Consider the following 17113-nt stretch of genomic DNA (forward strand, 5'->3'; position numbering starts at 1 on the left):
CAATTGCTTCTTTCCAAAAAATAGCATCAACTGATCTCATTGCCTCATCATAGGTCCTTGGATCATCTTCCAAAATAAATAAATTCACAAAATCATCATCAATTAAGGAAGATTCAGATAAATAAGATGAAATAAAATCAGGACCAAAACTGTTTTCCTTTCTTGCCCTTTTGCTTCTCCTTGACTCCAAAACAGAATCATTGTTAGTAGTAGGAGAATTAACAATAGGTAAACTAACAGAACTACTAGCAATTAATTCACTATCATTAGAGGGAGATATTTTCCAAGGAAAAATGTTCTCAAAGAACTCAGCATCTCTAGCCTCAATAATATGGCCACCTGCATAAGTGTTGTTAGTACCTTTGACAAAGAAACGATAAGCTGCACTTTGATAAGCATAGCCAATAAAAATAGCATCAACAGTTTTAGGACCAATTTTATCCCTCTTGAAACTAGGTATGCCTACCTTTGCTAGGAACCCCCACACTTTCAAGTATTTCAGGTTTGGTGCTCGACCCTTCCATATTTCGTATGGAGTCTTGTCAAGCTTCTTGTGAGGAACCCTGTTCAAAATATAACAAGCAGAAAGAATAACCTCCCCCCACATGTTATTAGGAAGCCCAGAACTAATAAGCATAGAATTCATCATATTCTTTAAAGTTCTATTTTTCCTTTCAGCTATACCATTTTGTTCGGGTGAATAGGGAGCCGTTGTCTCATGAACAATGCCAAGTTGCTCACAAAATGCCTTAAGAGTGTCAGGGTTGTACTCACTTCCCCTGTCACTCCTAACCCTTTTTATCTTTTTGTCCAACTGGTTTTCTACCTCAGCTTTATATTTGAGGAACATTTCCTCAGCTTCGTCCTTAGACCTGAGAAGATAAACCATACAAAAACGTGAGCAATCATCAACAAAGGTATGTAATACTTTTTACCCCCTCTACTTTCGTGTCACCCAAGTCACTATGAACAAGCTCTAGTACTTCAGTCTGTCTATCTACTGATTTAAATGGCTTCTTTGTAAATTTAGCTTCAACACAAATTTGACATTTCAAAAAATCAGTGTTAGAAAAACTTGGAATCAAATTTAAGTTCTTAAGCCTTTTAATAGAATCAATATTAACGTGGCCTAATCTAGCATGCCATAAATCAATAGACTCAGCAATATAAGCAGAAGAAGTACTAGCATTCTTATTCATAGTGTCAATTTTAACATCAAGAGTAAAAAGCCCCCCATTACAAAAGCCCTTTCCCACAAATTCCTCATTGCGAGTAAGAACTAATCTATCAGAATCAAAAGAGAGCTTCAGTCCAGCTTTCATGAGTAAACTGCCAGAAATTAAATTCCTGCGCATTTCTGGAACATGCAAAACATTAGTCAGAGTAAGCAATTTTCCAGAATTGAGAGTGAGAACGATCTTCCCTTTGCCTTGGAGAGAAGCAGAAGCTGAGTTTCCCATGAAAACATTTTCACCTTCAACCTTGTCATAGGTAGTGAACATGTCCTTGTTGGCGCAGATGTGTCTGGTAGCTCCAGTGTCAACAATCCACTCAGCAGCATTACCTGTAAAGTTAGCTTCTAAAACAACAGCAACAATAACGTCAGAATCCTCAATAAGATTTGCTTGACTTTGCCCATTCTTCTTCTTCTTCTTCTTGACCCTGCAATCCTTAGCCTTGTGACTTGTCAAACCACACTCAAAACAAGTACCCTTAAACTTGTACTTCTGAACCTTCCCTTTAGGCTTAAGAGAACTGCTATTGGCTTTGGACTGGTTGTTGTGTTTGGGTTCAACAAGATTGGCTTTGGCAGAGGAAGAGGAAGGAAAAACAGAAGGGCCTTTGTCTTTGATACGGTTTTCCTCCTTAATTTTGAGGTGTCCTACAAGCTCCTCTAAGGTTAGGTCTTTCTTTTTGTGCATCAGTTGGTTACGAAAATCCTTCCAAGAGGGAGGGAGTTTCTCAATCAAAACAATAGCAAGGGTAATATCACAAATAGACAGACCTTCAGCAGCCATACTAATACACACATTCTCATAAGCATGAATCTGATCAATAATAGGCTTATCATCAACAACTTGAAAACTCAACCACTTACTAACACAATAACGTTTAGTACCAGCATCATCAGTCCCATATTTTTTCTCTAAAGCATCCCAAATATCCTTAGCATGATAAAAACCCATATAAATATCCAACAAATTATTTGACATATAATGCAACAACATGCCCTTACAGGTTCTATCATCCTTAGCAAACTTAACATCAGTTTCAGACAAATTATCCTTATCATCAGGTTCAACAATATCATCAAGAACATATGCAACATCAATTTGCTCCAAATAAAAACGCATCCTAACAGCCTAACGTTTATAATTCTTTCCATCAAGAGGTTCTAACTTAGACATATCAGGAATCAGAAACTTGGAAGCCATAATCGTCTTTTAGATTGTTATACTACTAAGCAATAAACAGAAATTACTTATCTCTTGATGCGTGAACCAAAGTTACAATAGCCGCGTCGTGGAAAACCACTGACCTAAAAGACGATTTCGCGCTACCTCCCGGTGCAGTAGACTAGAAGCGGTCGCCCTCCAGGATAAGCACGGCGCCGGAGTTTATGTGCACTCACAAACCCAACTAGAACTCAGAATACTTGCCCAGAAAACAGAACAGAAAGAACTCGTGTTTAGATAACTTTAGAGAAGAGAGAAGAGTGATTAATGACTGATTTAATTCCGTAACCCCAACAGTCGGAAAAGAATAATCCCAACAGACAAAAAGGAATATTCTGTTTAACAAGGAAAAGGAAATAAAATTTCTCCAAAAAGATAACAAGGACTCACGCCCGCGCATCGCATTCCCCAAGTCCCAAGCCCCGAGGCCCGACCCGGCCCGGCTCGGCGCGCACGCGTGTGTGTGGAGTAACACTTACCTCCCACTCACTCAACTAAGTAGTGCTAAGACACTACAATATAAAAACAAGGAAAAACCTTTTCCCCCAACCAATGTGGGATTTTCCCCTTTCATTTGTTTTTTCCCTCTCTCTTGTTTTTCCCCAACTCTCTTATTTTATATCAAGAACTTCCAACAGTTTAAACTAGTAAAACTACATATTGAAGCAACTTATCACTATAATTGTTTAACAATTGGAGAGTTAGACTTAGACATAATAGTTGCACACACATACATGTTTTTCAATATCCCCTTTATTAGTTTATCATAAATTTGGATTGTATTATGAAAATGTATTTTAATTATGTTGAAAGAACTATTTGATCAACTTTTGTTCCTGTGAAAATATTTGTTCATTCTTGTTTTTTGGATGAATAATGTGTATGTATATCCCAAGAGCTTATTTGTAGAACAATCTTGCATTGTTTGCTCTTATATATCAATAATATGCAGCTAGAATGGATAATGGACGTTTGATCAGTGGTTTATTGGAGACTTAGGAGTTAAGTGGTGCTAGTCTCTCATGGAAAACCGATGGTAATTTCAAGAGTAGTTATGAGAAGCATAATTTATTGAATGGAATACTTAGGTTAAAAATGATTCCACGTATTGAATCGAATATCAAATGGTTTAAGGATAAGTATTTATTCACTGAAATGTTTCTCACTTTTGGTTTTCATGGGATAATGAGAAACATATGCTTTGCTTGTTTGTGAGAGACAATCAGGGTATGTACTGTTCTATTATATATACAATATTTAATACGTGTAAATTATTAATATTATATGTATTTTGAATGACTTAATATTACTTGGTGTTATTGTTGCGACACAAAAGTGCTCAAGGATTATGAAATAATGTTTATTTTCCATTATTTGATCAATTTACTATTATTTTTAGGTGTTGATCGAGATACTTGATCAATATTGACTATAGTATTAACTAAGGCTTTACCAAATCTACTGACAATCAAGAAAATAAAACAATTGAATTAGATAATAAGGATGACAATGAAAGAGATAATGAAGTCAAGGATAATGAAACAAGTCAACTAAAGAAATCAACTTCAAGTGGACCTTCTATCAAATTAGAAAAGAAAGAGAAGACCCCAAAAGACCAAAGAGATAGCAAAGGAAGAGGAAAATGCCTAAGGGCCTGTTCTCATCAGATTAATTCCAGTTCAGTTCAATTCAATTCAGTTCAGCTCTAATAAGTTCAGTTCAGTTCCGTTTAGTTTATGGACCTGTTCACATTTACTGAACTGAGCTGAACTGAACTGGACTGAACTGAATTGAACTGATTGGAGCTGAACTGAACTGAACTGAGTTGAAATGAATATTTTACGAGAGAGAGAAATTAGAAGCTGAACTGAACTGATTGGAACTGAACTGAACTGATTGGAGCTGAACTGAACTGAACAGAAATTAAGTAAATGTGAACAGACCCTATGTCTAATGATCTTGCTAATGATATAAAACCAAATGTCATACTTTTAAGCTTATATTACAACAACGACAATAATAATAATAATAATAATAATAATAATAATAATAATAATAATAATAATAATAATAATATATGGTTATACCATATTTCACTTAATTACTATTATACCATATTTCATTATTTGACGAGCTAAGAGTAAAAATAGGATCAAGTTAGTTTTTAAATAAGACCGGCCTAACTCTTTGTTTTTTTTTTTATTGTTTTTTTTTTCATTTTGAGAATTTTTTAAAAAGTGTTTTGTGTTCTTTTGTCATTTTAATATTTTATTTTTTAATTATATAGTATATGTTTTTAAAATGTTTTGGGGTTCCATGTTTTTAATATATTTTTCATAAATATTTTAATTATATAGTATATTTTTCTTAAATATTTTAATATGTATATTTGTATATACACATATATATAATAATAAATAATCAAAGATCATTAATCCATAGTTAAAAATCACTAATTAATAAGTTCAGTTCAGTTCAGCTCTAATAAGTTCAGTTCAGTTCACTTCAGCTCATTTCAATCAATGAAAACAGGCCCTAAAGCAGACTTAATTTCTTCTCCAACAATATGCATCTTAGCTTAACTGTATATATGAATGAAAATTGAACATGCATTTGTTCACCATTATTGCAAGTGCATACTAATACTTGGACAAATGATGACATAGATGCTTGGTTTAATACTTGTTTTGACTTTGTGTTGGGTATGGTAATTGGTAAACATGTTATGGCATTTAATTTTGTGGGTATTTTGATGTTTAAGGTTTTTGAACACTTGAGTTTGCTTTTTTGAATGGTCTTCTCACCTTCTAAACATTGAACTTGAGCATGGTAATTTTTTTTTATTGATTTAAAATAAGTTTGCCTTGTAGTGTTTAGATAGAGTTATAGCAAATGTTAGAGCATGACAAATTACTCTCTCCGTTTCATAATGTTAGTTCCATTTAAAATCTTTCAACTCATAAAAATTAGGAAAAATACACTTTAATAATCCCAACTATTGGTGATTTACTTTTAATAATCCCAACTAAGGTTTATTATCTAATAATCCCAACTATAGGGTGAGTTTTCTTGTAGTAGTTCCAATCGGTCAACAAGTAGTAAACAACCTTTTATTACAGGCAGGGATGTCCCAATAAATATGGAGGCCCTGTGCAATTTAGACAAATATAGGCCCTTTAATTTATTCATATTCTATTTTATAGATACGCAATATACAAAACTAGATCCATGTAGTGTAGTTAGCTTGGTAATCTTAAATAAATAATTACAATTAGTCATTTGATTAAGGAGTATGGGAAAAAAGCCAAGAATACAAAATTTTTATAGTTAATTAAATGTATTGATGACTTTTTATAATCAAAATAAAAATAAAAATTAAAAAAAAATATATACGAATTACCATGGGATTTGAACACTAGACCAAGAAACACATTGTTTAGTTGTATTGCCACTATGCCAAAATCTAAGCAATACAATTGATTGCAACAAAATAGCGATATCTAAGAGTTTGGGGCCCCATCAGATTTTGGGCCCTGAGCAACAGCACACCTTGCACAAAGTAAGGGCCGGCCATGATTACAGGTTATCAAGCCACGTGTCAACACGTGATTGGTCTAAAAATAATTGAAAAAAATTTTAAAAAATTGACAAAAACTTTGAAAAATATTGAAAAAAAAAGAACAAAAACCCACTGCCATCACTCCCAGCAGCCTCACCCCGGCCCCCTGCCTCCGGCGCTGGATGATGCCTAAAACCCCCCTCCCCCGGTCGTCGACGCCGACTATACCCTGACCACCGTAATCCCATTGCACGTAATCCCTCTTCCCAACCCCGAACCTCGTCGAAACCCTAACCCACCCTCTAAGGCCCCAACCATGCTAGAAACCGACCGACCAACCCCCTTAACCATCTAAAACGGCCGATCGGCCCTCTATTACCCATCCCCAACCCCCCGAAATCACCCATCCACCGCCGAATCGTTCATCCCAGAAGTTGTTGCGTCATTTTGTGCAATTGTTGCGATTGACGGACAAAACTGTTGTTGCGGTTTGGTGGGCGTTTAGGTTGGTGGTGTTGCGGGCTGTGATTGATTGTGTGTGACGAGCAGGTGAATTTGAGATGGCTGGTGGTGGGTGGACGGTTGTGTAGAGAAGATGCGAGGGGTTGTGGTTGATGGTTGTTGTGGCGGTGGGTGTGGAAAACAGGGTTGCGGTGGGTGGCGCGGCTTCTGTTGGTGGGCTGCGGTGTTATTGGTGGGCTGATGCTGCTGTGTTGTGGTGGCGAGTGTTAGCAATGGTGGTGTTGGTGGGTGGAATGGGTGGCTGGGTTTTGGGATTTTTTTTCCTTTTTCCTTTTTTTTTTTTTTTTTATTGTTTTATGTATTTTAAAAAATTTTAACTTTGACCACGCACGTATTGACACTTGGCTATTAAAAAAAAAAAACTCGTTCAACAGGTCACTGGTCATTGGGACCATTGGAGGTAAACTGACCCCATTGTTAGGATTATTAGATAATAAACCTTAGTTTGGATTATTAGAAGTAAATCCCCCATAATTGAGATATTAAATTGTATTTTTCCTAAAAATTAGAAGGAATATCCTAAATTTCTCTCTATATATAATAACAAACATAGTCACATAAAATCTAGTTTTATTCGTCTCAATGAGTACTTTATTAATATCTATTTTTTATAATTTTTGCTAGTGTGAGATTAAAGATATTTGCAATAAAAAATTTGCATCGATATACGTAAATGTGACTAACATTATAAAACAGAGAGAGTATTATATTAGTGCTACATTTAAGCTTGCCTCAAAAAAAAAACAAAAAAAAAACAAAAAAAGTGCTATATTTAAGCAGACTTATTCCTAAAAAAAAAAAAAAAAAAAAAAATAGAATTTACTTGTCTTTTAGAAAAAATTAAGATGGTACAATAAAGTTTATAATAATGTGTATCCCTACCTTTTTTTAAAACTATGACTAAACTCTTATAAATAGTGTTGAGACGATATACCTCTAAAAATGTTTATTTACATATTAATCCTTTTTATTTAAAACCATGACTAAAATTTGAAATAACTCTTATGTGAACAATTATACTTTTTAAAATGTTTATTTACTTTTTTAATTAGAAAAATTGACGGGAATAATCCCAACTTTGGCAGATTCGTTCAAAATAATCCTAACTTTCGATTATTTTTTAATAATCTGGACTTTAATATTAATTTGCTTCTAATGATCCCAATCGGTCACCTAACTTGTTATAACAAGTTATATGACACATGTCGGCACTTGATTGGTCAAGAAATAAAAATTAAAAATATTAAAATTTTTATAAGAAAAAAAATTAATTATGATTTTAAAAAAAAATTTAATTAAATAATAATAAAAAAAACCACCCAGCAGCCCCAACCACCATCTCCGCCATTCACCCCGCTAGCTCGACCCCCTTGCCTCCAACTCCAGCGACGCCCAAACCCTCTCATCCCGCGCCGACGCCGCGCCACCCTTCCCTTTGAACCACCAACCCTCTCCACCCTCAAAAAATCCTTTAAACCACGGCCCACTATCGCTTCAGTCGCCGCTGCCCTTCTCCATTCCCTCGCTTCCTTCCTAAGCGCCGCCCAACGTCGTTTTCTTCCATGGCAGCTTGTTCTCTGCCTTAGCTAGGGATGTTAATGGGGCGGGGCGGGGCGAATGTTAGCCTTCCCATCCCTATCCCCACCTAACATTTTTATCCCCATCCCCGCGGCGGGTCCAATATTCATCCTCATCCCCGTTCCGGCGAGTACAACTCCAAAACAACCCCCTCACTTGGATATCCATCCCCACTTAATCCCCACCAAAGACCCGTCTAATCCCCACCCAAGACCCACCTAATCTCCGTCTCTCAAATACACAATCCTACACAATTAATACGGATTATAATAATTAAAAAAAACATTCTTAATAGTACACACATTTTTATTTATATTATAAGTGTAGTACAAAGTATTATAATTAATATTTTATTTCATGTAATTATTTTATAAAATAGTATAAAAGTATATAATTTGCTTTTAAGATATATAGATGTGGGTATAAGGCGGGGATAGGGCGGGTACGAAGTAGGGCGGGTGGGACGGGTACAACTTAAATCCACCCCCGCCCCATCACCCATGGCGGGTGTTGTTTTTATTTCCATCCCCGCCCCACTGACATCCCTAGCCTTGGCTCTTCCGACCGCACCATTGATTCTGCTTTAGCCACTGTTCTTGGACGCCGCCTTGGTTACGGTGGTTGTGGTAGGGTTGGGTATTGGGTCGGGGAGGTGGGGTGGGGTGGTGGGGGTGGATGGGTCGGTGTTGGTGACCTAGAGGAGGTAGGGTGGGGGTGGCTGGGTCGTTGACTAGTTGGTGTTGGTGGAATGGTGGCTGCGTGGTTTGTACTTTGCAACATCAAATTGCTTTTTTTTTTTAATTTATTTTTTAATTATTTAGTTTTAAATTAATTAATTAAGTGGTTAAGTATTTAGTGTTAATTAAATTTACCTACTCAGTAGGTTATCGGTCACCTAGGACCATTAAAAGCAAATTCATATCAAAGTTCGGATTATTAAAAAATAATCGAATATTGGGATTATTTTGGACGAATCGAGTAAAGTTGGGATTATTCCCATCAATTTTTCCTTTTTAATTTGCTCTTATCAATCTTTATTGCTTCTTTAAGAATAGTTTATGAACATTTATACCCCTAATATATTTTTGTTTATATATTTTTCCTCATTAATGTTACCAACATCTAAAATTGTGCCATTAGGCTAAGCCGAAAGAGCTCCCTGGATATGTCTACTTATGGTGCACTTTAGCTGCTGTAGTTATTCATTATTTTTAGTGTTATAACAAAAAAAAAAGGGAGAATGTGCATGCGTATATATTTTCATTTAGGGCATGTTTTCATTGACTGAACTGAACTGAACTGAACTTGACTTATTAGAGCTGAACTAAACTGAACTGAACTTATTAATTAGTGATTTTTAACAACGGATTAATGATCTTTGATTATTCATTATTATATATATGTGTATATACAAATATACATATTAAAATATTTAAGAAAAACATACTATATAATTAAAATATTTATGAAAAATATATTAAAAACATGGAACCCCAAAACATTTAAAAAACATATACTATATAATTAAAAATAAAATATTAAAATGACAAAAGAACCTAAAACACTTTTTAAAAAATTATCAAAATAAAAAAATATAAAAAAACAAAAAACTGAAACAAAAGCAACAGAGCCAACGGTCATCCCTTCTCTTTATTATTCCCATTAATACAAGACCTAAATCCAAACCAACTTTCTCTCTCTTCGTCCCTCTCTCCTTCCTCCCATAGTCCTCCAGATCCGGCCACAACTGTTGATTATCGTTGTGGTTTGTTGAAGTTGCCGATCTCAGCTCCAGTCCTTTGCTTCTCTGCTCAGCGTCAAAATTATTATTATTATTATTATTATTATTATTATTATTATTGTCGTTGTTGTAATATAAGCTTAAAAGTATGAAATTTGGTTTTATATCATTAGCAATATCATTAGACATGAACTGAACTGAAAATAATCCGATGAGAACAGACCCTTAAAGAAGTGATTGCAAATTTGCTATTATTTGAAAACAATCAAGTAAAAGTGTAAAACAAATGATGCACGTATTAAAAAAAAAAAAAGAAATATAGGGAGTACAAGTAAAAGAATGAAACTAAACCTATTATGGAGCACCCATTAAAGTACGGAGGAAGTAGATACGTAGTAGTGAAAAAAGTCAAAATGTTATACTTGTACTTCCATAACTAAAAGCAGTTTGAACGTTGAAAATTGAAAGTTATTATAACTGGACTGCTAAACAACGCCCACATTTTTATCGAAATCGCCCACATTTTTATGTAAACTTCCAACATTACCCTTTTCTTCCTCTCTCTCCTAACACAACCACCACCGCCCGTCACCACCATTGCATCGTCGCCACCACCGCCAACATGACGGACAGTGATAGCGGCAGGCCGTGTACTCCGCCGGATCCACTTCGCGAGGTAATTTATTTTCGCCAGGACTCAAACCGCCCAAAAAAAGGTCCACCGTGGTCAAACCGGGCGTCAAACCGCCTGGACTACACGGTTTGACCGTGGTTGGACCGCCAGGTTTGCACGGTTTGACCACGGTCTAACCGCCCGGTTTGCCCGGTTTGTTTTTTTTTATTAATATTGTTTTTATTATTATTATTATTTAATTGTTATTATTATTATTATTATTATTATTATTTCATTGTTATTATTATTATTATTGTTGTTGTTGTTGTTATTGTTGTTATTATTATTACTATTACTATGATTATGATTGTTGTTGTTGTTATGATTATGATTATTATTATTTTGATTATTATTTTAAAAATATTTTGTTGGGATTTTTAATAGGCATCACTGCCGGATTATGGTGGCGATGGCATCGACTACAGTTCATATTTTATAACGTCAATGATCTTCCCGACTTTTGAAGAAGCATTTGAATGGGCACAAAACATTTCCATACGTTACGGCTTTTTCCTTACAAAGTCTTCGTATAAGAAACAACGAGATGGTCGACCGGTCAAGTATCTTAAGTGCGATCGTGGCCATAGAAACACAGCCGAAGATAGAGATACGGAGAATGCTGTACGGAAAAACACGAAAAGAAAGGGTGTTAAGTGTCCATTTCGTATCAAGGTCACATGTATGGTGGACGATCAAGGGTGGAAAATCATGCCTTCATCAGGATTGCATGGCTTGCATAACCACCCAATGATGGTATATCGAGAGGGTCATCAGCAAGTGAGTGGTCTAAGTCCGGCTGCGAAGCAATTGGTTAGTCAAATGAGTTCAGCATGTGCTAAACCTAGTCACATAATGGCGGCAGTGAAAGATGCGTTTCCCACTGAGAGCCCTAACATGAGACATATCTACAATTTCAGAAGTCGTGTTAGGGTTGATGCTAGTAAAGGGAGAGATGTCGTCAACCAGTTCCTTCACTTGGCTAATGAGCGCAAATACGTTAGTTGGGTAGCTGCTGACCCCGACACACGTGTTGTCACCCACGCCTTTATGGCACATCCAGAGATGGCGAATATGTTACGAACATATCCACATGTCATAGGGATGGATTCCACTTACAAGACAAACAGATACAACATGCCGTTTTCGAGATTGTTGGGATCACACCGACAAATCAAAACTTTTTGATCGCGTATGCTTTAATGAAGACAGAGTCCTATGAGAGTTACAAGTGGGTCTTGGAGAAATTGAAGTTGTATATAGGTTTTGAAGTGACTCCTAAGGTGATACTAACTGATCGAGAGTTGGGACTTATGAAGGCGGTGAAAGAGATATTCCCAAACACAGCTCACTTGCTATGTAGGTGGCACATCAACAAAGTTGTGTTGGCCAAGGTATACCATTTGTGTAAGAAGGACATGGTGACTGCCGAGAAATTTAGGAATGGGAGGTGGTCAAAAATCATGAATGCGACAACTGAGGATGAATATGAATTTGAGTTGCAACAAATGAAGGATACTTGGGGAAGGTCAAAGCATACCATTGTGGATTATGTGGAAAAAACTTGGCTTGTGCACAAGAACAAGTTTATTCCAGCTTGGACAAATAAGGTGCTGCACTTTGGCAACGTGAACACGTGTAGGGTGGAGAGTGAACATTCGGTGCTTAAACAGTGGCTCGGAAGCTCCAAAGGGTCAATGGATTCTATCTTCAACCGTGTACACCGCGCCACTGAGGGTTTGCTTATTCAAATTCGTCATCATTTGGAGGACTCCAGACGACGAATTGGAGTGGAGTATAGAGGAATGCCCTTACACAATCTCAATGGCTATGTTTCCTTCCATGCTCTCAAAATTCTTAAGCAGGAGGTGAACAGGATGAGAGAGTTATCTGATGACGTGTACGAGCGTTGTGGTTGTGCGATGTTGATGACACACGGACTCCCATACGCTTGTACTATACACCTCGATTCAGGGTGGTACGGGGTTATATTTGGATCAGGTCCATCCTTTTTGGAAAACCCTAGTCATTGGAGACGGTGTTGACATTCCTATCTTTGAGGATGAGTTGGAACAGGACACGACGCAGTTTAGATCCCTGGTTGATGAGGTACTACTTCGTGATGCCAGTTTTGTGCGAAGTGTGAACCGAGTGTTGTTTGCGGAGCTTTACCCTGAAGATGTAGATTATGAAGAGCCCGAGATAAATGAGACAACCAGGGGTCGACCACAAGGCCAACAGTGGTCCTCATCTACCAGGCGTGATCCAAGTGGCTTCCAGCATATTCCGGGCTGTCGTAGTCGTGGTCGTGGGCGAGGTCGCGGCCGAAGTAGGGGTCGTGCTACTTCTACATCTAGCTCCGGATGTGGTCGATCACAATCATCAGTAAACATGGAAACGCCTTCTGGTATATGCTTTATTATTATTATTATTATTATTATTATTGTTGTTGTTGTTGTTGTTTTACTTGCTATTATTATTATTATTATTACTATTATTATTGTTATTGTTACTTGCTATTATTATTATTATTGTTGTTGTTGTTGTTAATATGTTTTACATTTAATTAATTCTTTTGGGATTTAATTAGTGCGGACGTTGTCGGGTTTTTATAATGCCAAAATACTTTCCTGGTGATTATTACAGGTAGTCAGATAAACATCGATGATTTTTTATACGTCGATCAGTTTTCGAAATTCATGTTGCCGTTTTTGGAAGGTTGGCTTGACCCGATAGGTGACGGAAATTGCGGATTTTGATGTGTTGCAGATTTCTTTTTGGGTGACCAGGAGCAGTGGATGTTGGCCAGGACTATGGTTGCAAACGAGGTTGCCGCGCATCCTAACCTTTACTCTCAAATTTATGCTGATCAACTGGAGAACGAGGTTCGTCGTATCAGATGGACTGGTGGGAGATGCACAAGTGAACATTGGATGGTAGTGTTTTAGGACTTGTTTCCGATCGCTAACCTATTCAACACTGCCATTATGCTTTTCGGTGCTGGCGTAAATGGAATAGGTGTGTATCCATGCATCACTGTGCTACCATGGAGTGCCCCGTCCACTGCCATGGGCCCATATAGGGAGTTTGCATTCCTCACAGTGGCAAACTATCACTATGTTCGATTGGACATGTCACCTAATTTTCCAGTCCCTCCTGTAGCAGGTTTTTGGTACAACGTGCGCGATTTTAGTGTGCAAGACTGGGATCAACGATATGTAGGTCGGATAGCAACATGGCATACTTTAGCTACAAATTAGTGATAAAACTTTGCAATGTTTAGTTGTAGAACTTTGCATAGTTGTAGAATTAAGCAATGTATTATGCAAATTTAAATTCAAATATTAAATTTAAAATTTTTTACAACATAACCTAAAACAATGAAGTTAGTTTCTAAATAAGAAAATGAAATCAACTACATCCTCATCATTGCGTCCCATGCCGCAATAAGCTCCTGGGCCTCAACCAATGTCTGGGTAATCTCACCGCCGCTATCAGCAATGAATCGTCGTATAACATGCATGGAGCGACCCATCCACTGTAAAAAATACAAAAAATAATCAGTATCAATATTAAGTTGCACAGTAATATATGGAAAACAAGTAACAAATACATACGTAATCAGTGTTCGTCCTCCCTGGAACTAGTGGGGGGGCAAGTACCACGGTATCACCGATAAGCCGAGGATGGGAGTACGTGTAAAACCAGGCCAAGTAGTCAGGTGTGCATGTGGGTTGTCCATCCAATAGAGGTGGATGGAACGACAGGCCGAAACAGCAGCTCCCAGGACCAAACTTATCCCATAACCCCTGACCTCGAAAAGTAACGCTATACGACCGGACATTAGCAGGTCTGTACGCGTTGTCAGGCCTAAAACCGGGCCGCGGTATCCCCTGCACATGACCAAGTTGCCGTAAAACCCTGTCTGGGTTATACGGCTCGACGATGTCCCGAAACTGTATACATCCCATGTACGTGGTTCTCGGGACGTCCTGTGCGGGGGTAAGTGTATAGGGCCGCCAGTTAACCTGCACACGCAATCATAAGAAGAATGTTACATTAGTTGTGAAGACGTTAAATAATAATATAATATACGCAAGCTAAGTTCACATACTACCTCAGCATCAGTCATCTGATCAAGTCGGGTACGGAAAGATATAAGTCGCTAGTGATCCCTCGACTCTAAGCGTGGATCCCACATCGAGGCCCGTGCCTCACCTGGCTGTACCACTAAAGCTCCCTGACAAGGCCGAAAACATGGGAAGTACTCGTATATCCACGCCTGCAGAAGCGTGAGACAACCTCCGATGGCCTTACACTCAATACGGGAGGCGATACCCAACTGCCGATACAGGAAAGCAAGTGTAGCTGACCCCCAAGAATATCGGTGAAGATCGTCATAAGACTTCTTCACCTCTAAAATGCAGGAGGGAAGAAGGCGGTGACCACTCTTGTCAACGAACAAGGTGCTACCAAGTAGTGTGACAAAGAAACCCATGAACTCAACGTTTGGGACCCGATCCAACAACTTGCACCGTTCATAGATGTTAGTCACCGCTACAGCACCGTTCTCCCAAATAGCTTTCGGCTTCACCAAAAGCTCATCCCTACTCAGCCCCAACAACTCCTGAAAGTCAACCTGGAGAGATGCACTGTTGCTAACCATGTCAACCAAGTCACCCTCAACGGGGATCCTCAGAATATAAGCGACGTCGTGTAGCATGATCGTCATCTCACCAAAGGGGAGATGAAAAGTGTTCGTATCCGGCTGCCACCGTTCAACGAACACAGAGATTAGAGGCCAATCAATGTGGAAATGCATGATAGACGGCAAGTGCTGTAGTCCAGTGACACTAAGGCGTGCACGTAAATCCGCACTCAGCTCTGTCTCCTATTCCTGCAACGACCTACACCACTGAATCTTACTATGGCACCTCAACGGATCACGATCATCCCCGACCCAAACATGAGAAGCAACGTGAGCTGCATAGCTAGGGATAAGACTGCCATCAGCTGGACCACCTGGCATCGCCTCCTGAACAAGCTAAGACGTATCTGAGTCTCGAGAACCACGAGACCTACGAGTACGGCCGGTGCTCGAAGTCGTAGTCGTAGAACCCACAAACCTCCCTCCTCTACCTTTCCTCACGAAAATCCCAGACGATGACTCCATGTGCTCGAATCCTCCTCGCTCACTCTCGGAAGTCGTGGCATCCTCCGTGTCATCATGATTAGAATCATAATCATCCATGACCTGATCTAGCTCGTGCTGAGCATCCGAAGGCCAACCCAGGACATCATCTGCCGTGCGAGAAGCTGCCCTCTCCCTCCTACTAGAAGCATCAACACCACGAGATCGAGTATGTCGAGGACCAAATCCTTCGACACGTGTGAACTCGATATTTAGCCTTCTAATGGTTTGTGGCTATTATTTAATAAAAAAATGTAATACAAATAATTAATACTCAATTCTATAAATCTAATTAATATTCACTAATAATAAAAAATTACATTATTTTATTTTCCTAAACATAAATCTAATTTATAATCACTTAAAATAAACAATTACATTATTTTATTTTCCTAAACATAAATCTAATTAATATTCACTAATAATAAACAATTACATTATTTGATTTCCTAAACATAAACATAATTAATATTCACTTAAAATAAACAATTACATTATTTGATTTCCTAAACATAAATCTAATTAATATTCACTAATAATAAACAATTACATTATTTGATTTCCTAAACATATTTCTAATTAATATGCACTTAAAATAAACAAATATATAATTTTATTAATATGCAAAATAAATATATAATTATATTAATTTTTTTTTTTAATTACGTAAACCGCCCAAGTTAGACGGTTTCGCCTAGGCAATACGGTTTGACCGTGGACAAACCGCCCAGGAAATACGGTTTGACCGTGGTCAAACCGCCCAAACTATACGGTTGAACCATGGTCAAACCGTATATCCTGGGCGGTTTGGTTCAACCGTATAGTTTGGGCGGTTTGACCACGGTTAAACCGTATTGCCTGGGCGGTTTGACCGTGGTCAAACCGTCTAACTTGGGCGATTGTACCACAGTTGAATCGCCCAGACAGGGCGGTTTGTGTACTTTTCCGGCGAAAAAAAATATACCTGCTCCGCCTGGGCTGCGTCCTCCTCCCTCGCGCGTGCTGCGTTCCTCGACCGTGGCATTCTCGGCAGTTATGGGCGGTGGTGGTGGTGATATTGAAGTGGTGGACCTTGTGGTGGTGGTTGCAATGTGCGGTGGTGGTGGTGAATGTTGTTTTGCGGCGGTAGCGGCGTCAATGGTGGTGTTGGTTGGTGGTGGTGGTGATTTTAAGTTTTCTTGAGAGGTTTTAAGTGAGGAGAGAGAAAGAGGTGATGTTAGAGAGTGAAAGAGAGAAAGAGTTTAGGATTTTGAGTAGGGGTAAGAACGTAAATTCATTTCTAATTTGTGGACGATTTTGATAAAAATGTGGGCGTTATTTAACAACTCCCTATTATAATGTTACAGTACACCGTTTACGGATCCTTAGCCTCGGGCTAACGGACCCTTCAGCGCCT

General features: G+C 38.1%; 2 protein-coding genes across 2 annotated transcripts; one reads left to right on the forward strand and one right to left on the reverse strand.

The window, feature by feature from the left end:
* Nucleotides 1–10478: 10478 nt before the first annotated feature.
* LOC145588534 (uncharacterized) lies at nucleotides 10479–11714 on the forward strand. The gene is made up of 2 exons (XM_081645177.1): nucleotides 10479–10532; nucleotides 10914–11714. Exons 1-2 carry the CDS (start codon nucleotides 10479–10481, stop codon nucleotides 11712–11714), a joined length of 855 nt encoding a protein of 284 aa, XP_081501303.1.
* A 2977-nt stretch (nucleotides 11715–14691) lies between these two features.
* On the reverse strand, nucleotides 14692–15258 carry LOC145588535 (protein MAINTENANCE OF MERISTEMS-like). Its single transcript, XM_081645178.1, has one exon. The coding sequence runs from the start codon at nucleotides 15256–15258 to the stop codon at nucleotides 14692–14694; it is 567 nt and encodes a 188-aa protein (XP_081501304.1).
* Between the last annotated feature and the right edge of the window lie 1855 nt (nucleotides 15259–17113).

Source organism: Chenopodium album, chromosome 17 (genome assembly GCF_948465745.1).
Source record: "Chenopodium album chromosome 17, dcCheAlbu1.1, whole genome shotgun sequence".
In the NCBI taxonomy this organism is placed as follows: Eukaryota; Viridiplantae; Streptophyta; class Magnoliopsida; order Caryophyllales; family Amaranthaceae; genus Chenopodium; species Chenopodium album.